This window comes from Saccoglossus kowalevskii, chromosome 2, assembly GCF_978046115.1.
Source record: "Saccoglossus kowalevskii chromosome 2, keSacKowa6.1, whole genome shotgun sequence".
NCBI classification, from domain to species: Eukaryota; Metazoa; Hemichordata; class Enteropneusta; family Harrimaniidae; genus Saccoglossus; species Saccoglossus kowalevskii.
Window position 1 is genome coordinate 28,959,244 of NC_140642.1, and position 24,992 is coordinate 28,984,235.

Below are 24,992 nucleotides of genomic sequence, written 5' to 3' on the forward strand. Positions count from 1 at the left end.
TTAAGTTGATATAAATTTTCCTATTATTTGAATTATGAGGTTCATTTTGTTGCCTAGCAACAGCTTGTGCCACAATTTGTGAAGTGACTGTATAAATTGATTTATAAAATTCATTTGAAATTGTCGTTAGTTCTGGTGAACTTAATTGGTATAATTTAATCCAAAAAATGTAAATTAAAAAAAAAAAGTTTAAATGTTACTTTTTTTCAATTGACCAAAGAAATATATTTTTTTTTATTTCAAAACTTCCTTAATTTATTGAATCAATGATAGATTCCATCATAAATATGGAATATTTCTACATTATGTCAATCATTTGATTGTCAAAATAGTTTATTTTAGCCCATCCCAGGGGCATCCCTTTGCATTTTTTAACCAACCTAAGGACCACGGTCCGTCCTTATTTAAGCCAAGCTGAGGACTTCAGACGTCTGCGTGATGTATCCCATCAAGCTCAGCATATAGCCGCCATTTTTATTATTGTATTTCTTTGTTCATATTTTCTTGCAAAATATCCATCTTCACCCGGCGTTTCAAAATGTCGCGCCGAAAGCAGGACAAACCACAGCAAGTCAAAAGAGCATTAACAGGTAATGTACCCGAATTCAACTGTCGAAAAAAATCTCCGAAACGACGGAAAGTGAGAGGGAAATTACAGGTCTCTGGACGTGTCGTTGGACAAAAACGAGTGGTCAAGTGGTAGGTGCAGTGGTGTGGGCATAATGGCGTGTCTTGTGCGATCGCTTTCTTTGTCTACCTGCATTGCCACAATTTCTATTTCGCGTAAAATTCGAGTTTTTCTTTGAAGTTACTCATGTACAATTTCCTGTGATTATAACCAACCGCGTGACGGCACTGGCTTCAAAGTCAGTGCCCTTCATACCCAATTTTGGGAAAAAAAATCGCTCAGAAAAAATAGCAGTTGTTGTTGTACATCATAGCCAATAACCATAGGCCATATTTTGTGGATGCGTGAATATAGGCAAATTTCTGTTCGGAACTCGTAGAATGTTTTAAGGTCCAGAGAGTTGTGAATTTGAGAAGTTCGCATGTCGTGCGAAAAATATGAACGAAGGATGGGCTAGTTTGTTATGTAACCATGTAATGGATGCGTTTCAGTACGAAAAGAGGAGAGAACTAACATACTTCGGCTCACAGCCTTGACCTCCAATGTCGGGGGGAATATTGTACACATAGATGTGAAACATCGTTTATAGTAATTTTTCGAATATATGTCAACAGCGAACGTAAACATTGCGTTGGGTTACTGTGGGTACTGGAAATGTTCGGGGTATTTTCTGGAGGTTTTAAATGCGTAGTATTTCTAGTGGGAACTGTCAACATGCCGTGACCTTTTGTTGTCATACTGCACGACTAGTCGTAGTGTGGCCATATTTAGTGTCCACTTTTAATGATTTCCTCCATCGTTGGACAGTTTGTTTTTCCTTGTCTGTTTGACCTAAAGTGACCCCAGGCATTGCCCATAGACAAAGGTCAGACATGCTTCATTGTTGATGCTGAATAATTAATGAGTTCTTGATCTTGTCCTTGGAGTTGACTGGCAAACAGCTGTGTTGTTCATGATGGCTGAATTTTGAAAATATCAATACCAATTTTATGGCAGAAAAATAATGGGTTTATTTCCCTGTCAAATACAATTTTATTGATTACTCTGTAAGTAAAATTATTACGGTACCTCCATTTTTAACCTTCATTTAAGAGACTGGTCAGGGAAAATTAATATGAATGTGTTGTGTCTTACTGCATTTGACTTTTTAATTACTGTCCAAATTGCTAATTTATACAAATTGTTAATCATTTATTGACTATATCCTGTTATGTTATATAAATTGGCAGAATTTCTTTACAACATTTAAAAACAATGTTCACGCCTCTGAATCTGATATCCAAGATGACAGTATGGTTGAAGAAAGCACAAAAACCTTCTCACTCTGGACATTAATACTTAAAAAAACATTAATTTAGAAATGAAATTATTCATTATCAAAGGTGTTAACAAATGTATATTGTACAAAGCATGGTTTTGTGTGACCATTTACTGGCACATCAAACTGTTTACTTATTACTAGTCCACTAGTTTGTAGAAAGTCTCTTTGTCATATCTAATATTAAGACTACCCAAATTAAAAATAAAAAAAAACAAAAAAAACTTTGTATACTCAAATGCCTAAATAACAAGTGTGAAAATCATGAATTTAAATTGTAAAATTAAAGGTAAATGTGGCCATTGTTTGCTTCATAAAAGGGAGAAAATACTATATTGACTGAGTATCTAGTGACCAGGTCGTTCTACTATTGTGGAAAACATTTTAAAATTCATAGTGGAAGCAAGTATTGACAGAGTACCCTGATTTTCTAAGACTCATTGATCATTGTTGTGAATCATCATCTCCGCATCTCTTCAGTGTTCTTGTCTGCTTTTAATGTTAGTAAAAGATACATACATTTTAAAAATAGTGCTAAAATACATTTAAAACTTGGGGTGATTTGTTGTCATGACATTTACTTTCATGTGTGATTGTATTTTGTTTTTACGATACTGATTTAATACAAAGGTTTAACCAGAATGGAAAAAGTAGGTTTTGTTTGATTTCTCATTACTCATGAAAAAAAAGAGTTATTCACATACATTTGCATCTTGATAGTATTATGAACAATGAACTTTTATGAAATGGTCATATTTTTCTCTTTATGCAAATTCAATAGATGACAGTAGAGAGAAATGATGGTAGGGTTTGTTTTTGTACTATCACGATACATGATAATGTGTAGAATACAATTGTATGTATCCACATTAGGCTGTAAACAGTGTACAGTGTAACAACCAAATTATTTATGTCACTAAAAAGCAGCCTGACACACACATACTGATCCTTTAATAACTGAAAATTGAATAGCACCCGATTGACTGACCACTATGGTAATGTTTTTGGTGTTTCCTTTAAATCTGTCTGTCCCTGTCCAGATTGTTTATTACTTCCTGCTAGATGTGTGTTGGGGAGAATTCAGTCCCATGTCATCTTATTACCACACAATATCCACCACTGCTCGCTCTCTTTCTCTCTGCTGAATTATCCTGGCCTTGAGGCTAGCCACTGCAGTTTCCATGGCTACAGCCATTCATTGGAAAAAGCTGTATTAAAAATGAAATGCTCTTCCCTTTTAACATTGGTCTGCCAATTTATCCATATCTCTGATCACTGACTATTGTTTCCCAACATATTTCCTTCTACAATACCCTTTTTAGGCCACTGCATGTCTACAGGGGTTGCGTATTTTGAAGTTCTGAGGTGAATAAATATTCCTGCGACTGGGCTATTCTAATTAATATTTATGGTGGTGGCTGGTTGCTGTTTGCTCATTTACGCCGAATCGTCAATAAGGATGCATGAGAGGGAATCCTGTTGCAGTATGTGTTATTGATTACATTTGATCCACCTGGCATACTAATATAACCAAATAAAAAATTGACACTTATTCCTCTCATTTATCTGTGCTTCAAAATTATGTGTAACAAATTTTATTTTAAATTTCACTCTCATTCTGGATATTTGATCTTTAGAAAGTAGAATAGCTATTTTAGCAATTATACCAAAATGTTGCTACCTAAATTTCAACTCTTTTGATCAGTCATTGTTGTACAAGGTCTGTTCCATGGAACTCATATAGAGTGTAAAATTACAGCAGCTGAAGGTGTCAAATTAGGGGGAGGGTATGCTTCACACAGAATGGAAAATCAAAATGAAATCCACTTGTAATATTCTTCCTGTCATTTTGTGTGAAAACTTGAAGGAGGCGCAGGTCTAGTCTAGTTCACACTATTGAAGTTAGCATATATCTGAGATGTCTGCGCAGTTGTACTTCCTCCCACTCCTTCATGCTTCGTTATAAAACAGTATATTATAGTATCCTGCAGTGAATATCTTTCAAAAGAATTTTTTTTTTAAATCCTAGCAAACAAAACATGACCAGCTTGAATCGTGTGTGGATATTTTAGTAGATGACCAGAGAGTAACTCGATTGTCCTCATTGTTTATTATTAAAAACGAATTTAAGTACAATTTGTGTTTTATGCCAGTTTATTAAAATTGTGCTTATGTACAGTTGTTGCCAGTTGCAATATTTTTCTAACGTAAATATGGAGTAAAGATGCCTTGATATTCTAAATGATGAGGGTGAGTTGTAAATCCCACAAAATTTATGCCAAAGATTTATTGGGATTAAAGTGTACAGAAATCTGTACTTAACAGCATTTTGATCACTAAATCTAAATCTAGTATTGTCTTCTATGTTCTGGTACGCTGCAATGTTTTTTTCTTCTTTCGTTTTTTTTTTTTCAATTTGTTATTCCAGTTGATGCGTGCATGAACCTTGCAACCCTTTTACGTAATCTTGTGGACTCGTTATACAATCCGTTACAACTCAGCGTTTTCATTGGTTCATGGTTTCATAATATCATTCTGCTTGCCACACCTTTTCTAGCATCTATGCTGACTTTCATGGTCCCCATTTTGCGTGTTTTTTTTTTTTTAAATCTCCAACAGTATGCTTGCATCTCAATTCTGCTTCATCAGTGATATATGCAAGCAGTGAAAATAAAATTGTTTGATGATTTTATATACTGCAAAAATCATATTATTTTTGAATAATTATTTAATAACATAGGATGCAGGAATAGACCACTCCAAACATACAGTCATGTATTAAATTATGAGTTCATGTGATTGTCCCAATTTACTGTCACAATGTAATTGGGGTATTGTAGCACCATGGCATAAATACCCACACCACCAATAACGGTAACTGTAATTGCAAGCTGTCATGCGTTGGTGGTCAGTGTGCTGTTAGTATACACACATATGGTCAATACATTGCAGCCCAGAAGGTCTATTCCTTTGCTGTGTCTACAGAGGTGGTTTTTGGTTGGCTGAGCCTGCTTTATTGAAAAGAATTTGTAGAGAGTATTTGCTCATTGAGCAGTAACAAAGAATACATCAGACTGAGTGCTTTTCATTAAAACCGAGTGTGGTGCACTAACCTTGCAGTCATCCATTTATAAACATAACACTTGATGAAAATAATAGTTTGAAATTTTTGAATATAAAAAAAGAAATCATCATCTCTTTCATCTAAGAGTGAACTTTAACAATCAAATTTTCCTTCACATTTGTTGTGACAGTTACCATATGGAATATTTTATGATGAACTTTTGTGTCAATCTACGGTTAAAGTCACTATCAAACAGTATGGCTCATTATTTTTATTGCCCTGTGAATTGAACGCGTTGATTCATAATTTTTTTCTAATTTTCTATACACGGTGTTTTCAGTTGTAGTTCTAACTTTGATTAAAAAACATTTTCTGATTTCATTGAATTGAATTAAATTTAGCTCAAATATCATATTTTATTTACATATTTTTTTTCTCTGTGTATGATGAAACCCTTAGAGAGTGCACCAGAGCTTGATAAATGTATGCAACAATGGAGGAGTGATGTCACCTACACATTGATGAAAGAAATGATTGAAAAGGTCACATGGGATGCAAACAATATCATACCAATCTAGGTTGTGTAATTTCTGGTAAACGATGCATTTTGCTGTTCTGAATATTTTGCTCCCTGTTCATGAATTTTGTTTATTTATGCAGGTTCTGAAACACCGTCGACTAGGGTATTGTAAATTCATATAATGTTATAGGGTGAACTCTGGGCAGATGGTGACTACAGGTGTAGAAGTGTGTTATGCGTTCAGTTCTGTATAGTGTCGGTTGTCCTGAACCAAGCTGGCACTTTTTGTTTTGCACATGCGAGAGAAGGAGATGGAAGGGAGAGATTTACTCTTGAAATTGCCTATAGACATGCTTGCTGTCCTTTGGCCTTAAGACGGGCACCAGGTGCATTTTTATTACACAAAGCACTGCTGTCCCCAGCACATGTGGTCACATTGTGCCCTTTCATGACATGTAACCATTGGACCATAACCAGTAACAAAGACCCAGGAGAATGATGTATTTTCAATATCTACTGTCCAAGGGGAGATGTCTGACACTAGGCAGCTATCCTCAAAGATAACAGCACCAATGAGGAAACCGCTATGTTTACACCTACATTTTGTACCCTTCAAAAAAGAAAAACACTAGTAAAAAAAACTGTACAGTAGAATATGAAAAAGAATTGTCATGTGTGAGGAAACACTGATCTTTGGTCTTTAATAAGTTTATTTCAGTAATCACTCTTCTATTATTGTGAAATGGTGTGCACATATAAAGTTATTTCCCCAGCGCAATGTTCTATATATGCATCCATATTTTATGAGTGGTGACTAGATTATAGTGGTAATATCAGTGGCTTGTTTGCTGCAATCCACATTTGTTGTTTGTCATTGCTAGGATTTGCTAATGCCCTTTTGCACTAAGTACACTTTTACCAAAACTGGTACTGTCCACACACAAAATTGATGGTGTTTGTGCAGCAGGGAGTTGGCTGTTATTCCATAAAATATGACAACACTTCGAAAATTGTTTTGCCTTGACAGTGTCCGACCTCTGTCCTTTTGGTAATTTTTCATGCAATCCCTTAAGTCGGTAGGAGGTACAAATCTAGAGTACGGGTTTAATTGACAATATGAATTTTAGTGCATCCTTGCTCATAACTCATCTCTGTGATAATAATCCGTGTAACTGGCAGGATAGGGATATTTCATGATGATTGGTGTTTTTGCCTGTGTTGGCATATTTCGTTGTATCATGGATTAACACTGCATTTTTTTTTCCAAAATGCTGTCTCCAGTTGGATTATCAATTTAATGAGTTTAGATAATAAAAAGTAAATTGAAGGAAACAAGGGGATAATATGTGAACATTGAACTGACAGTTGAACTATGACAACAAGGATGAAATGTAATATCCATTTGCTAATTTTGCAGCTGATTCCCCCACCCTCCACCCCCATGTGAATTGATAGGAGATGTTGGAGAACTTTTCCCTGTTGTACAAGCAGAAAAAAGGTCTTTGCTTCTCTTCCTGTTTGTGAAATTATAAAGATGGATTCGTTGCTTTGATGGATATCACACATATTTATCACAGTCGTACCTACTATTGAGATAAGAATTCTCCAGCGATAGAGGCAAAATACACCCACCTATAAAATATTACTTAGTATTCTCAATGCCTATCTCTGTATTAAAATGAGTTTCATTCATTTTTTTTTTTTTTGCACTCGGCTATATGGCTATCCCTGGCTATCCCTGGCTGCATTAATGACAACCCCAGTGGTGTTGCATGATAGTGGAGTAGAGAGTTTCTCTGCATCTAAAAATATAAGCTGAAAGCAATCATTTGCAACACTGCATTATATAATGTAGTGTCAGTGTTGAAGGCTCATCTCCATAATGACAGAGCAGTTGAGATGTTTGGAGTATGATTCAGCCATGAAAGGATGCATGTGGAAAAATAATAACACCTCAATGAATATTCCTTTCTACATTGTATGCTGCACACACCACAATCAGTCGGAGGTGTACATGTATTTCTAAGCGCCTCTTTCATTGTTTCATTTTGTACTGCATACAAATTACCAACAAAAATCCTATTCGTCATGCCTCCCCCCTATGATTTTGTCGATTCTGTATTTCATGGAAGTGATAAGGGGTGCATACTACTGGCTGATAAATATTACACCATCTCTGCAAGCCTTAAGGCCCTGTTATTATCAAGCAGTAGCCATTTTATTACAACATTGTCTGTTAAATACACTCTTCTTGGCGAAGAGATTTAGATATGCTATCCTTGTCTTTGGTTTTACTGGCACTGTAGACGAGTATCATAAATTTTGCATCTAGATAATTCTAGATTGGTCTAGTTTTTTCTGCTAAGAGCGATATTATACATGTGTGTTTGTGTGTGTATGCATGGTGTGTGACTGCTCTAGTTGATGCAGTCCAGCATTAAATTGCTATCAGAGGGTAATTGTGAAGTCACTCAGTTGACACAGGTTGGGCAAAGAATCTCAATTTCTTAATTCCCATCCAGGCATTGCTTTATGGTGTATGGCTGTGTGCTGCCAATGAGTAATGGTGAATTATATCAAGGGACTGAAAACGACCCCTACTGTACATGTATTTGGCATAAGTGTTAGAAGTGAGCATAATAGACGATGTTCAATTAACTCTAATGATTATGACTGGCTTGGGTATTCTCCCAAACATGCATACTTTTCAGAATAGTCTGCACATACAGATCAGTTACAAAAGTGATAATTAAAATTGAATGTGATATGCACACAATTGTATTAAATTTACTTGCTTCTGGCAGAGACACACTCTCTTCTCAATAAATGATGTGTTGCATTGATTATCATACTGGTAGGTTGTAAGCTACATAACATTGGAGCATATGTTAGTTAAAATTTTAGCTTCACTCTCATAGGATTGCTTTCATGTTTACTACAAAGCTAACATGGGTGTTTATTTTTTCATATTTAATCAAAAATGTTTTTTTTTTTTAATACTCTTTGATATTATTTGCCTGTTGCATGAATATTTCAAGACGATTTTTAGTAAACAATTTTACTTTAGACTGCTTTTATAACCAGAGCTATATATATACGTATTAGTTTGCCTTCTTGTAAGATCGTAATCATTACCCTGGTAGTAGTGTATTTACAATATAATCATACTTTCATATGTAATTAGCAGGATAAGACTTGCAGATACATGTTTGGATAAACATACATCAACAAATTCAGTTTACTAATTTCTACACATTGATCATGTCATGTATGTTGCACTAAATGCCTGGAGGTGGATGAAATCAATAACTGTTAACGTTTGCCGTTTTTCAACTACTTGGGTATAACAGAAATTAGTTATTGTTTTATTTCTTATCACCGAAAATAAAACAATATGCCAGTCATTGAGGTATCCTGTATTTGATTATAGACCCTGATGGTCTTCAGCGAGACAACATTTAAACCCTATTGATTATATCGTGTACAAATTTATCACTCTTTTGTTGTAATTGTTTCTCTGCCTTCAGGTCAACCTGATAAACAATATGGACCTTCCGGGCTTACAATTAAAAATATTTTGAATTTTGACATCCAGGGAAACCCCACAGCATGTGTACTACTATTTCTCTGTTACAGCGCACAATGTGACTTGATTTATATTTATCCACTGTTTTATATGTTACATAAAATATATTTTCTATTTATTCCTTTTGTTTATATTATATTTTCTCATAGAAACATTTGGTGGTTGAGCTATTCTAGACTGGCCACTCCTAAAAAAACATCAGAAAATAAATTGTGTGTTTATCCATGCTACAATGAAATTACTCTGTCAGAATTGGCTAGTAATTGCAACACTTCATGCGCTAATAGAAGCAATAATACAGTAATTGTGAAATTTGTTGTATGTGAACATTTCAGATACTGTTATATGTATTATGTAGTGATGCCTTTAACACCAACTATCTGCCTGTAAGTATGGTTGAGGGGAGCATTTGAACATAGTGTGTTTTACCTGGCACTTTATTCAGCTCATACTTGTAGTAAAATTGCTATGTTGTGTAATTTGACAGGATTTCACAACTTTTAATTCCTCTTCTGAGTTGTCTGCAATCCATTTGGCCTGTGTATGTCATGCATATCCGATGGATATAATACTTTGCATTCCTGGGTTAATTCTACCCTGCATTTTTTTTAAGTAATAACATTTCAATATTGTTACTATAATTGTGTTTTACAGCAGATGAAGAAGAGTCTGCTGGAATATTCACATCACCAGAAGCCTTGGATGACGATGAAGAAGAAGACGATGACATTCAGAATCCAATGAAACTGCCAAAATTAGACACACTTAAATGTGGAGAGTGCCAAATGAACTTTGCTCTAGCTGACATTGTGAGTTTCATAGAGCACAAAAAACAAGGCTGCAAAGTTGCAGGCCTCGAAATTATGGGTGAAGATGGACCACCTGACCAAGATGAAGCCATAGTCTTGCGCTCAGAAAAACCAAGGATTACAACCCCAATCAAAAACAGGACACCAAGTATTAGCAATTTCAACAGGGAAACGAATACAACAACAACTTCTAAACACCAGGATCAAAGTTCACCTGAATCAGTAGATACAGAGAACGGTACGTGTATGTTCTTATGCATTATGTCATTTGTGGTAAGCTCAGCTGTAATCCTTTCTTGGCTTCTGTTATCGGTAAAATGGTTTTAGCCATGATGGCTTCCTTTTTCCTAACCAATTACCAACTTGTTTACATATAGGTAGAAGATAACATGATATTTTTCATCTTTATTGTAGAAGATTCAGTACTACTGTTTTCCTGATATTTTTTTTTTTTTGTGAGAGATGACATGTTTTTAAATGATAATCATTTTCTCAAAAAAATTCAAAATTAGCTTTTCTGTTGATGACAAAAATGACATAATCTAAAAGTAATTATATGGCATTGTGATTTTACACACCTGCTAAGTAGTGGACTGCATAATTCATGCAAGGAGAATAAATAGGTGGAGGTATGAAAGAAATAACAATACCGATAGTTGTGTATACATGCATATGTCAATTGAGCTACATATTCTACTTATTTGAGGTGTCATTTGAAAAAAAAAAACACCCAAGTTAGTTTATTCTCTACCTAGAAACAGCAACGTGTACTTGTAATATTCTTTCTTTTGCGGTACTTTTTTTGGTTGGGTTATAGATGTGCATCTTTCCTGATCTGTACCACTTATATAATTGTAAATCTCTATAATATTATGTACAGCTTTGTTACTTAATTTGAAAACTTTATTTCTCTAATAATTGTATTCTTTGTGACTATACATTGGGATAATTAATTATCCGGCCATAGCGATTCTATGGTAAACATTATCACCACTTTTAAAGTGGCTTATATTACGTCATAGTTAGGCCACTCAAACAGATTCACAATTTGTTTGCTTTAAGATAGACCTAAGTTAGGTGAGAACATGGTCAGTATGAAAGTAAAAATATTTAGAGGTATTTGTAAAACAACTGTTAGGGTATTCATGTTGTTCCATATTTGCTAGTTGTCTTGGAAAACCCAAATCATAAGTAAATCTATAAAACTGTGTAACATCAAAAAGAATCCTTTATAGTTGATGTTTTTTAGAGGCGAGTGGGGAGGGGGGGGGGGTATCGTGATATGAAATTGAGTGTTTTCAATCTGTAAGATATGGCTTCCATTAAATATGGTGGTAATTTTAGTGAGAAAACTAAGGTGTGAAATTTGAGAACCAGACAGGATCCTACAATAATATATAGGAGTCCTTCAAACAAGCAAGTAACCCACATACAAATTAAGGAAAGTCAAAACTAGGTTGGATACATTAGGATAGGAGATGGCAGAATGGATGATTCAGTGAAAATAACATCAAGCAAATACATGTATTTGTATATATATATATATATATATATAACAAAAAATCAGTAAAAGTAAACTGCATACAAAAGACCCAAAAAGCCCTTTCAGTATCACAATAGCAGTGGCACTGTTAAAAATGTTGGGGAAGAAATAATATCATAGTGTGGATGAGTAGTCAAAAAAAATTATGTGGCAGCAATCAGGCTCCCCCCATTTTGACCAATGGTTACCTTACCTCCGTTTGTAATTATGCTCATTGGAATATTTGTATCAGTTTGGTTGCAAAGTTATAAAACAAGCATTCAAAATGTCAACTGGTCTTTTTCTACCTGCACAAATTCCCATTTTTTCTGTTTGATTACCAAGCTTCGGTCAACCGAAAAACCCCAGCCAGAAGATATGTTTAATGTCTGTATATTAAGCCCCACAAAAGACATATGAAAATAACAATAAATAGTTAGTCAATTTGTTTTCACCAATAAATATGAGTTGATATTTGTTATTATGTTCCATGTGGAACATGGAAATATATTCATTCCACATCAAGTTGTGTTTTGAATACTTTCTTTTTAAAAATTGTTCTACCATTAGTGGAATGTTCATTATGTAGTATTGCACATTTAAAATATCATTCAAAAAAATATCAAAATTGCAACTAAATGTGTGCATAGATTACTGGCGAAACCCAGTGTTTTATTAGATGGACCAGTCTCTGAATAGATTATGGTGAGTCCACTATTAACGGCAGGAACGAAAGATTAATGAAAAAACTAATATGGTCAATGACTTTAGTTCTTGTGCAGTCAAACAGTAAACTACTGTTAAATGTTCTACAGAAACAATCTAGAATTAAATATATGAACTAGTGAATTTAAATTAAAAACTACTTCACCTAAGTATAAATATATCTAGCACTGAAAACAATAGAATTTCATAAAAACCATATCTTTTTTTGCTCTATTAGTAGCATATACTATATGCTTACGTAAAATTTGCTATTTTATAGTAAATTTGGTTGTTAGAAATATTACAACTGCCCTTTCCCGAGTATATTTAAATATTTTAATACTTATCTGCATCCTGGACCCCAGTATGGTTTAGGATGTCTGTCATTCAACAAGATAAACTGAGACACAACAAACATTGAAATTTAGGGAAAGCATGCACAATGTTCTTACATCTCTGATCTCTATGCATGGTAGATTTTAACTTTCCATTTCCTTAGTATGTAAAAATAAAAAAAATATAATGACTATTGGTACCAATTGTGGTGCAGGGAACGAGTAATACTCTCAACTATGGCTTGTGACTCAAAGGACATCATGATCTTGTCAACTGCTTTTCAGCCAATCACAGATGTTTTAACAACATGTATTCAATGCAAATCAGAGTATTGATACACACAGAGTATAATAATTCTCAATTTATAATATAATATACTTAATTCTTCAAACTTCACTATTAGAATCACCATTTTAATCACAAAAAAACACGGTGTATAATTTATTAATTGCCAGAAGACATTTCTTGACATTGAATGTTGCTGTTGTCTTTGTTTTGAACAGAGGCTATGACATGTTATGTCTTGTTGTTTCATAAATAAAAAAACAAATATCATAATACTCAGAATTTCAAAAATATATTACCAGTAGTTCCATTGCAGACTAACTTTAACTGTTACACAAGATGGTGTACATATAAATGCATATAAAGTTAAGATATTTTTGTTCAATTTAAATTATTTCATTTTTAAGTACTTTTAAACTCTGGGGGCTATGACATACATGTCTTTATTTTCTCCACTGTTTTTGCACCTGGAAGGAGTACAATGATGTAAAAGTTTTATTGTATTTTTTAGCTCCGCTGTCGACTTTGTCGAGCGGAGCTTATCATATGAGTGATTGTCCGGCGTCGTCTGTGTCAATGTTTTACTTTTTCGACTTCTTCTTGAAAACTACAAGCCTGAATGATTTGATACTTGGTGTATATGTACCTTGGGTAGACCTCTCTCAGATTAGTTCATTTCATGATCATATCTTCAATTCTCTAATTTTTGTGAATATTTTTGGTAAAAAGTGATATTTTCGACTTCTTGTTAAAAACCAATAGTTCAATTGCTTTGATATTACATATATAGATACTACATGTAGACCTTTCTCAGATTTGTTCATTTTGTGATGATATCTTCAATTCTCTAATTTTAGTGAATATTTTTGTCATTTTTTGTAAAAAGTGATATTTTCGACTTCTTGTTAAAAACCAAAAGTTCAATTGCTTTGATATTACATGTATAGGTACTACATGTGGACCTCTCTCAGATTTGTTCATTTTGTGATGATATCTTCAATTCTCTAATTTTGATGAATATTTTTGTCATTTTTGGTAAAAAATGATATTTTCAACTTCTTGTTAAAAACCGCAAGTCCAATTGCTTTGATATTACATATATAGGTACTACATGTGGACCTCTCTCAGATTTGTTCATTTTGTAATGATATCTTCAATTCTCTAATTTTGGTGAATATTTTTGTCGTTTTTGGTAAAAAGTGATATTTTTGACTTCTTGTTAAAAAACGCAAGTCCAATTGCTTTGATATTACATATATAGGTACTACATGTGGACCTCTCTCAAATTTGTTCATTTCATAATGATATCTTGAATTTTCTAAATTTGATGAATATTTTTGTCATTTTTTGTAAAAAGTGATATTTTCAACTTCTTGTTAAAAATCACAATCATTTATGGTGAAAAATAATATTTTTGAATTCTTGTTGAAAACAGCAAGTCCCATTGCATTGATACTATGCATATTGTTCATTTTCTAATAAAATCTTCTGTTCTTCAATTGAAATGTGCATTGCTAACAGCGGAGCTATCTCAGCCGAGAGGCTGCTTGTTATATATTTACAACATATAATCAGTAAACTAAAAGAAAGTTTGTATACTATAAGGTTATTACGAGTATACCTCAAAGTATGCACGAAGACAGTACAGCGGAAGTATCAACAGACACGCAGCAGAGGTTGATGCAACGGTGTACTGTCTGAGTGCATACTTTGAGGTATACTAGTAATAATCTTATTATTATTCATCTTTTCCTTCCTTCACCTACATGTATAGATGCATCATGGGAATGGCGAAATTCAAAAAGTTTGGAACAGAATCAGCAAACTTCTTTTGTCTGGAGTCTGGTCAGCCTTGTTTGTTTTTATTATTAGGGGATGCTTACGCGCGTAATCATTCCGTATTTGGAATTCGCATTTCCTAATATGGTAGGATGAAAATACCCTGTAAAATGCTACTACGACATGCTGTAACTTATGGCGTTACGGTGACAGATGTATAATAATATAAGTAAACTTTATTTATTCTGTATGTCATGGTAGTTCAAGTATAATAATCTCCAATAATTTACAACATATAACCAGTGAACTAATAGAAAGTTTGTATACCATAAATAAACATTATTAATTCTGTATGTCATGTTAGTTCAAGTGTAATAATCTCCAATAATTTACAACATATAACCAGTGAACTAATAGAAAGTTTGTATACCATAAATAAACTTTATTTATTCCGTATACCATAGTATATATAATACAAATCTTGATAACCTGATTGGTCCATGCAAGCAGATCAAATTTTTGACGTCATGGCTGAGTATCAATGGCTTGAAACGAATGAAAATTAATACACTTGTTTAATAAATCTGATATTGATGGGTTACTCACGAGATATGCTCCAGACACCTCATTCACCTACATGTATAGTTATACTAGCTGTACTAATCCAGATGTGTTTGCGCATGGGATCTATTCAAAAATCAAAAGCAATGTATAAGATAGATACAATGCCCATATCAATTCAATACACAGTGGATTATACATTTGTACCATTCTAAATACCCTCAAGTAACTGAACCTTCACTTATATACATGCTTTATGAACTTGAGGGGGATAATCTTTGAGTAAACAGATGCAGATGTAAAATACTGTTTTGTGTGATTCAAAGACAATGTTTTCAGTTTTTACTATAAATCACGGTTTGAAAAATAATAATAAATAATAAAATATGTAACCTTTAAATATATACTAATTATGCAACTAAAACGAATAATCTTTAATAAATTAAATTTGAATGTACCGATATGTAGTAGTGAAATAGAAATAGTACTAACAGGCTTATATCAAAATGTTTGAGTTATCTCTGTCTCATGAACAAAACATAAAATCAAAATCAATGGAACAGATTGACTAAAAGTGCTTTATCAAGTTTGTATTGCATTTGTATTGGCAATTTCCAAAGAGAATTTTAGGATGGAGGACAGAAAAATTCTTTAATGTACACTACAGATCTGTACTTGGTATTTTTAAATTTTGATGAAATTTAGCTGAAAAAAATGTGGCTCGTTCAACCTTGGTATGAACATCACTAAATTATGCACAATATTTTTATTATGCGATTTTAATTCAAAATGGCCGACTGGTTGCCGTGCCATTCTGGTGTTATCTTAACTAGTTCTTGGACAGCATTAACCAATTTTGTTGATCAAAGTAGGTACAAAGACAAGACATTGTATATCCTTCACATCAACTTGCTTTGGATTTTAATGACTTTTGATGATGACATTTTTTGTTACAAATTTTTGTCTCGCATGTTTCTTAGGCTTGCCTAGGCTGATTTCATTCAAACTTCGTCTGAACAACACACATAATGTTTTGTTGTGAGATCTGATTCAAAATTTCAAACTGGTTCATGTTTGAATAAGCCATATTCCGCTCACTGCGAGATCTCGTGTGGCCAAGCTTTAAGTCCTTAGCAACCAGTTATAATCATGTGACACAAGTCAAGCTTTCCCCTAGAGATGGTGGCAGCACCATTGTTCACTCCGTTGTATTCCGTTCACACAGCAATATCAACTGTACAAAAAAGCTACAATGGGAGTTAAACAGTGCTCTTACGAAGTAATTCTCGATTTTATTTAAAGGATTACATGAATGGTGTGTATTTTGCACGTTTCCTGAAACCAAAAACACAACCTGGGAAATGTGATCGGTGGATCAGTGCCTGTTTTTGTGCCGATGACTTTGAAAGACACTTGCAGTACCCAACCGTGTTAGCGCCCAGTGTCTTCAACTCAGAAAATCATGATTTTTTAGGGGTGGCACATACCCGAGCACCCCCTCGAAAAAGAATGCAAATGACAATTTTAATTCACCATGCGCCAGATTTACGCACGGTTACCATGGTCTACACAATCATAACATGCTATGCTAGTATCCACGGTGGTCGATATTCACGCTGTATTATATAAAAACGATTACCAGTATTCGTTAAGCAATGATTAAAGACCAAGTTTTATGATTAGACAGTCAAATTAGGGGGATTTTAAAGGGGATGGGCGCTTAGCTGAGCACGGGTGCTAAGCCAGTCGAGTATGTGTGTTCGCTGCACTTTATTGGAAACAATGGTCTGACATCAACACTAATACCAGCCACTGCAAAGTGTGTAGAATTTGATGTTGAAACATTAGGTGGATTTTAAAGGGGATGGGCGCTTAGTCGAGCACGGGTGCTAAGCCAGTCGAGTATTTGTGTTCGCTGTGCAGATGGTCTGACATCAACACTAATACCAGCCACTGCAAAAGGTGTAGAATTTGATGTTGAAACATAAAATTTACATAAAAGGCTGTTGAGCCGTGGCACTGAGTGTCGACACTGAGTTTGTCCATCATATAAACGTGAAAAGATTGATAAAACAAATGGATCACAAGCGTGTAAATTAGGACAACAAACAATGCACAACGTTATGTTAGGACGCCATTTGAACCAAAGCCACCGTTGTCAGTGTATTTCGCGGGATGTTGCAGTGAGTGGAATATACACTACCCAGTATTATACACAGGGTTTTGGTCAGAAGGCCCAATCAAGAAAGTAGGCGGCTAAATTGTATTCTTTCACAAGCAGTAATTTGAAAAATAGACAGCTAAAGAGTCAGTGTGAACAAAAGTACCGGTAGACAGTTTATTAGCCTCTAGCTGTCTTTAGAAAACCTCTGGATGATATGAAAATGATCTTATTCCTAGGACAAAAACCTGGATAAGGTACTATTTGAAGTAATGTATATTTTTACCATAACATTTAGTTATGATCTTTCTACATATTCTGCAGTTTATAGCAAGCTCAGGTGATGTTTAGTCATACCTGCAACACATTTAAACCATGGCTCCAGGTGTATAAAAGGAAAAATGGTGACCAGATTTCAGTATGCTAATCGCACGTCATTCATCTGGTTGGAGTGCTCGGCAAAATTGATATTTTAGATAATTAGAATGCATGGAATATTTCATTTTTTTGTAGCATACAGGCATGAATATTTATGTAATACAATTATAATGTTAGTTGACTTGTTAAGTATGTTTTAAGCACAATTCAAAGCATTTCTAAACATACATGGGAGTTATAAAATGAATGTCAGTCACAGGTTTATTCAAATCAAAGTGTTAATCCAAACTATAAGTGACAATACATTCTTGCAAGGTAGACAAATGTGTATGTAAGTTGTTAGCACATAAGATTACTATAACACACATGATAACATTTGTATGCATAATAAATGATTGGTGCGACTTACAAATTACATTTCCCATGCTGCACTATCACAATTCCTGGGACTGCAGAGCTGTACTTTAAGTAATAAAGAGGAGTGGAATTAAGTGAATGAATCAAAATATTCAAAAAAAATGTTTTTATTATGTTTTAGTTTGCATTCTTGCATCATGATCATAGTTTCAATGGTGAAAAATGTCTTTGTTATGTGTATGTGTTTTTCAGTGCTACAGTGTAGTCTACCTTGTTTTATAGGATTTTGCTTTATATTCCACTGCTTTGTTGTTAGTCCCCGTTCAGACAAAGTCCGAAAACGGGGACTTATAATTCGGTCTCCGTCCGTCCGTGTGTCCGTCCGTCCGTCCGGAGTCATATCTCAGAATCTCTTGGACCGATTCCGTTCATTCTTTGCTTGTGCCTAGTACTTTATGTGGGACATATGCACATGCAGTGGTTTAGCGATTCGATTCAAAATGGCCGACTGGCAGCCATCTTGTTTTTTTAAAATGTTGTATTTTGGACATACTTTGTCAGTTTTCATTTAAACTTGATACATAGATTATACATGTTAGGATTCATGTCCATGACGATTTATTTCACAATTATATCAAAGATGGCCGACTGGCAGCCATCTTGATTTTTGAAAATGTTGTATTTTGAACATGCTTTGTCAGTTTTTATTCAAATTTAGTACATAGGTCATACATGTTAGGATACATGTCCCCAACCGTCCATGAGTTCCTGAGTCTGTCCGTCCGTGTGTCCGTCCGTCCGCCCGTGCATCAGTCTGTCCAGAGTCGTATTTCAGAATTCTGTGGACCGATTCCGTTCATTCTTTGCGTGTGCCTAGTACCTCATTTGGGACATATGCACATGCAGTGGTTTAGCGATTCGATTCAAAATGGCCGACTGGCAGCCATCTTGTTTTTTGAAAATGTTGTATTTTGGACATGCTTTGTCAAACTTATTAAAACTTGGTACATAGATTATACATGCTAGGATACATGTCCATGACGATTTATTTCGCAATTGGATCAAAGATGGTCGACTGGCAGGGATCTTGTTTTTTTTATGCGGTATCTTGGACGTACTCTGTCAGTTTTCATTCAAATTTGGCACATACATGTAATTTATACATGTTAGGATGCATGTCCATGACAATTTGTTTCAAAATCTGGTCAAAGATGGCCGATTGACAGCCATCTGACTTTTTGGCCTTACTACTATATTTCCACAATTTATGTACCAGTTTTATTCGTATTTGGCACATACATCATACATATCAGTGTGTTTCATAATCAGATCAAGATGGCCAAATAACGGCTGTTTTTATTTTTGGCCACACTACTACTACATGGAACACGTGTTTTGATGTAAATAAACAATCTGTTGTATATGCTACTTGGAACTCAAGTTTCAAGAACACGCTCGCGACAACCCCTCTGCTTTAATATGACGAGCACAAAGAGAACTTTCAAAAATTTGACGGGGACTGTGTCATTTTCAATGACTTGTTTACTAAAAATTAAGACCACGTCTTCAATAGAAATCTCATTTTGAATAAATATTCACCTATTTGTCATTTTGTTCTTACAGAAACTACTTCACCAGAACCCAGTAAATATGTGTGTACACAATGCAAGCAACACTTCAGAAGTGCATGGTTTGTCCTACAGCATGCCCAGCATATCCATGGTATGAAAATATACTTGGATAATAATATGGATATCTCCAAAGAGTCTCCTCCAATTCTTCAACTAGAGCAACCACCACCACTTCGGCAACAAGTTCCTGTACAACTTCCACAGCAACGTCCATCTCCTACTCCGCCGCCACCACCACCACCATTACCACCATCACCTCCTCCTCTTTTACAGCAACGCTCGCCAAGTCCAAGCCTACCTATTGAAAACAAACCGCTGCCATTAACCATTGAAACTAATCCAATGTGTCTGCCTGTGCCCACTCCTATTGAAAACAACCCATTTGCAGTTTTCTTGCGACCACCAATGAGTGAGCCTACAATGGTCAATAGCCATGAGTCAGTTATATTTCATGCACATCATCATCATCCAAGTCCTGAAATGTTCAGAGATGCAATGCAGATGGAAAGAATTAGAATGGAAAGGCCATTAGGAAGGATAGGGGACCATCTTGGAATGCCACCAGATGGGTATGATAGACGACCGGTTATTCATCATCCACATCCTCATCCGCTACAACATCATCCTCCACCACAACACCATCCACCACCGCCACCGCCTCCACCACCGCCACCACCACCAGTGCAGGCTCCTCCACCACCTCCTCCTCCTCCTCCACCACCTCCAACAACAACAACAACGTCATCACATAATGCAAATACTGGGGGTGAACCTTCACTGGATTTCTATTCTCAAAGGCTGCGACAATTGGCTGGCACCAATAGCCCAACAAGCCCACCTTTGTCCCCTTCTAAAAGAAAACCAGGCATGCATCATAGGCTGTTCAACTTTGCTCCGATGAAGTCAGCACCTACTTCTAACAAATCTAAATCATGTGAGTTTTGTGGCAAAGTCTTCAAGTTTCAGAGCAACTTGATTGTCCACAGACGTTCTCACACTGGGGAGAAACCTTATAAGTGCCAACTTTGTGACCATGCATGCTCACAAGCCAGTAAACTCAAGAGACACATGAAAACACATTTCAATAAGAACAGCCCACGTTCAGTGTCTTCATCTGTTGTATTATCATCATCGGAGGAAAATGACAGGCCGTCAAGAGTCGATGTACCTAGCGCCAGCTCAGTACTCAAGTCTGTAGTTAATCAGTACATCAATGACAACAAACAAGCCTGTGGATCTGGCCACGTCACAGCTGAGGAGGAGGAACTAGAAGAACTGACCGATAACTCGGGAGCAATAGATCTTTCAGGAGCAGGATCAAGTCGTAGAGATTCTTGCAACGATGATAGTAGTGAAAGAAGCAATGGCGACAGCACTGGGAACCATGTTGGTAATCACAGCCTTCTAAGTGAAGTGATGCAGAACAGTGGTTTAAATGAAATTCAGGCATATAATGAAGCTTATCAACAAGCTATTGCTGAAAGCTCGAGATCTAAAGATGGTGATAAAGATGATTCTATGTCTAAAGCTGACTCTGAAAATGAGGACACTGAAACCGAGACTGATATGTCCAGAGTTGATGATGCAACTCCTGAAAGATGTGAATCCGAGTCTAGTGGGATAAAAGCTAACATTAATCAGTTATACTCATCTGAGAATACAAATGGCAACATTGAAGAGCCAATAAAGAAGAGAATTAAGTTGGAGCCTTCTTCTCCTCTACCGCCTCCAAGGCCTCCGTCAGGATTAGATGGCTTATATTCACACTGGATGCCAGAAGCATCAACTGGATCAACAAAAGATCTATTCGCGAATTCCCCAGCAACATCAGAAAGTTCTACTGCCAATGGTGGTTCAGTTGTTTTTTCCAGCACTAAGCTGGAGTCTGAGATAGATAGCCCAGTAAAGTCTGACACGTCAAGCAGGTCGAAGTCTCCAAAAGGAGGGGGGGATAAAAAAAGTGACACCTGTGAGTTTTGTGGTAAAATCTTTAAGAACTGTAGCAACTTAACAGTGCATAGACGTAGTCACACAGGCGAAAAGCCATACAAGTGTGAATTATGCAGCTATGCATGTGCACAGAGTAGCAAGCTTACTCGCCATATGAAGACTCATGGCAAAGGTGCTAAAGAGGTGTTCAGATGCGAGGTGTGTAGTATGCCATTCTCTGTTTATAGCACCCTTGAGAAACACATGAAAAAATGGCACTGGGGAGGTGGGCCCAAACCTAATGCAAACAGTACCAACACAACAGCTAACATCACATAAGGAAATGACTAGAACAATAAAAAATAAATAAATACCTAAAGCTGATTTGTTTAAGTAATGAGGAAATTCTGTTGGGAAAAACTTATTCCGGTCACAACAAATCCACATTGATCTAAATAATGTTTTTTAAAAGAATGTTACACGTTTCTGAGCGTGATGTTTCCAAAATTCAATTGTCAAAATAATCTTTTATCATTCAATCTCATTCCAGAGTTCTTTATTATTAATTATTAAACTATATTTATATATCTATCTATCATATTTTAAACTCTCAGAGTTCTGAAATAAAAATTCGACATCCTTTATTTAATACCGGTTAACCTAAAAGGTAGCCATGATTTTTTTAAATCAAACTATTTTGACAAGTAGCACTTCAAAAGTGCCATCATAGAGTGCTGCATTATACTAAAAATTTATTAATTGATGTAGTTCAATTTCACTTGTATTTCCTTCTTCAAAATATTGTTCCTAACAATGTTTCCTTGCCAAATTTTCTCTCAAATTTGAGGTTTCCACTTAGTGGAGTCCCTACTTTCAACAATACAGTTACCTTGAATATGGTACTGTTCATGTGCAATATATTATCAATTCAGAAGTGTGTCCAGATGTGTATTGCCTTTTGTGTGTGTTTTTTTTAAATCTTACGTGAAAGCTGTCTAAATTTTGTTGACAGAGCCAGTTAATATTTATTAGGTCGATAAGTAGTATTCCAAAAAAAGAAAAGAAAAAAAAGCTGTTTGACAGCTTCTTGCAAGCAAGTGTTATCTCCTGTGCAATAAATCACCATTGTGTATCCGTCTCCGCATTTTTCAGCTTTTGTCAGTCCTAAAAATAACTTTTCTCAAAATAATAACACTATATTCTAACATATGCGTAGTAGCATTGTAAATTTTACAGCATAGCTGTATGCATTTTTATGTGTACATTTTACTCAGAGGTACAGTTTTAACAACTTGCCAAGCTAATTTATAGTACTACTAATAATTCCTGTGACATCAAATGTACACGGGACACAGTTGTCTTGCCTTGTGAAACAGACATTTGTCCGTTCTTGCCGCAAAGTTCTTGATGGATACAATGTGTTCATGGTATTGTAATATGTGTGTGTGATAATCTAAAAAAAATAATGAAGTTTTCCCAAATCTTAAGATTTGCGTTCATGTCTGGCTCTATAGACTCAGAATCGTAATTAGACAGTTCAATCATTTACCTGTTTACTTTATTCAGTCTCTTGTGTCTTGTTCTTTACACCTTGTACCTCAATGTGTCATTCAAAAAAAAAAAATAACCAAAAAAAAAAATAGAAACAAAAACAATTTGTGATTTAGTAAAATACTTCACGCTTATTACAATCTCTGATCACATGATAAATTTCTCTTCATTTCACTATTGTGTCCACTTTTGTGCCACTTTATTCATCCTATTCTGTATCTTTAATCTAACATTGGCGTTATCGCATTGTTCGACTGCCTCACTTTGCTCATTGTTTCAAGTGTTGAAACTAATCGCATCTATTTCTCTAGTGTGGTGTGGATAATTACGGATGTTTGCAATAATTGGTATTAGCAACCATGTAGAAAATCTGAGATACTATATCGGTGGGGCTTTTCAGTAGGACTACTAGCAATTGTGCCTGCTGGTTGAGTTTCTTGTTCTTGTTTTTTTTAAATAAAGTTTTTTTGGTGATGCTTTTTTTTTTTTTGTCAATAAGAAGAGTGCCTGAATCGTGCTTGCTTGTTAGTGAGCGTATTTAAGTAATTGTTTTGAGGGAGCAAGCATGTTAATAGTAACAGTTTCTCACTGCCTTGTGTTTTTTTAAGCTTCATTCATTTATATTTATTAATACTGCCACTGTGATTGTAATCATGGTTCTTTCTCTTAAACCCTGCCACTACTGTTTCACGTTACATTGGATAAAGTTTATTTATGAAGTGGTAGATCAGTCAAATATATTAGTAATTTAATAACTAGAAATGTGCCATATTTCTCTGTGCGATGGGAATATTTTATTACTAATCGTCTCGCTATTTGGAATAAAATACCTAAAGTACTACTTTTTCTAACTTAAGGGGGGGATACCACAATTGTTTATATCTTTATTAACTTGTTTGTTACCAAGGCACATCTGCCTTTTTTTTGTGGTCACGATCTGTAACAAAACTATATAAATTTAAACAGAGTATTTTTTCAAACTGTCATTATGGCCGCTTGTGAACCGCCACCAGGTGTCTAAGACATCAGCAGCACCAACATCAAGTTTGTCATTATTCTGTATGTCCCCTTCAAAAAATAAAAAAATCCTCAGGATAGCTTTTTTTGTCTGTCCCAAGAGGACATTTTCAAACAAAACTTAAGTAAAAATTCAATCATTTGACATCCATTCAGTACCTGCTATAAGCATATAATAATAATTATTTAAACAATTTTTTGACAGTTAGTGGCATGCATATCATTACAAATGTAGCTACTCCACTCTAACTTGAATCTCTATATTTTGTGTCAAAAGACATTTTTATTGAAAGATTATATGTTATTTATTATTGAATTTAGAAATATTTGTGTTTACTTCCTGCACTAATTGACCTTCATCTTCAAGATGTTGAGTTTCCATTATTGCTTAGTAGTTATTTAAACGTCTAAGTTCCAACTGAGATTTCTTTTTGTCATTTTAAATACTTTGTTCCTTTGTATATATGTGATTTTATGAAAGTTAAAAAGCATGTGTTTTATATAGTTTGATAGACACTCCTTGAATTCACATTTTTTTTAAAAAACCTTTTTTGTCTGGTTTTCTTATTTATTGTCAATATTATATTATTATTATTATTAATATTATTGTATTTGTTGGTCAAACCATGCACTTGTGATAAGTGAACTGTAGTGTATAGGGACCTCAAAGGTCTTTCCTTTCCTATGTATGTCTGTATTTTCTCTTTAAGAGAGGCTTTTGTTACTGATTATAGTGGTCTTTCTGGTCCACTTTGATCATGCCAACATCCACACATCAACAGTGATTGGTACATTTGTCCTCTTTGTACGTAGTGCAGATGTATATATCAATAAATTCTTTAAAATGCTATCTCT

At 34.9% G+C, this 24,992-nt stretch overlaps 1 protein-coding gene across 2 annotated transcripts; it reads left to right on the forward strand.

Annotated features, from left to right (window-relative positions):
• Positions 1-414: 414 nt before the first annotated feature.
• LOC100369418 (BCL11 transcription factor A-like) lies at positions 415-24,987 on the forward strand. Of its 2 annotated transcripts, none has more exons than XM_085494123.1 (3): positions 415-590; positions 9,771-10,163; positions 19,633-24,987. In XM_085494123.1, exons 1-3 carry the CDS (start codon positions 539-541, stop codon positions 21,906-21,908), a joined length of 2,721 nt encoding a protein of 906 aa, XP_085350249.1. In that variant the 5' UTR covers positions 415-538; the 3' UTR covers positions 21,909-24,987. The 2 variants fall into 2 exon arrangements, with proteins under 2 accessions (XP_085350249.1, XP_085350250.1); XM_085494124.1 differs by having other exon boundaries at positions 9,774-10,163.
• Positions 24,988-24,992: the final 5 nt, after the last annotated feature.

What these genes read in the sequence shown, in the direction of transcription:
- LOC100369418 (XM_085494123.1), top strand. Translation starts at nt 539, where the DNA reads ATGTCGCGCCGAAAGCAGGACAAACCACAGCAAGTCAAAAGAGCATTA. An exon ending in AGTCAAAAGAGCATTAACAG is followed by an intron (nt 591 to 9,770) that starts GTAATGTACCCG and finishes TGTGTTTTACAG; the next exon opens with CAGATGAAGAAGAGTCTGCT. An exon ending in ATCAGTAGATACAGAGAACG is followed by an intron (nt 10,164 to 19,632) that starts GTACGTGTATGT and finishes TTGTTCTTACAG; the next exon opens with AAACTACTTCACCAGAACCC.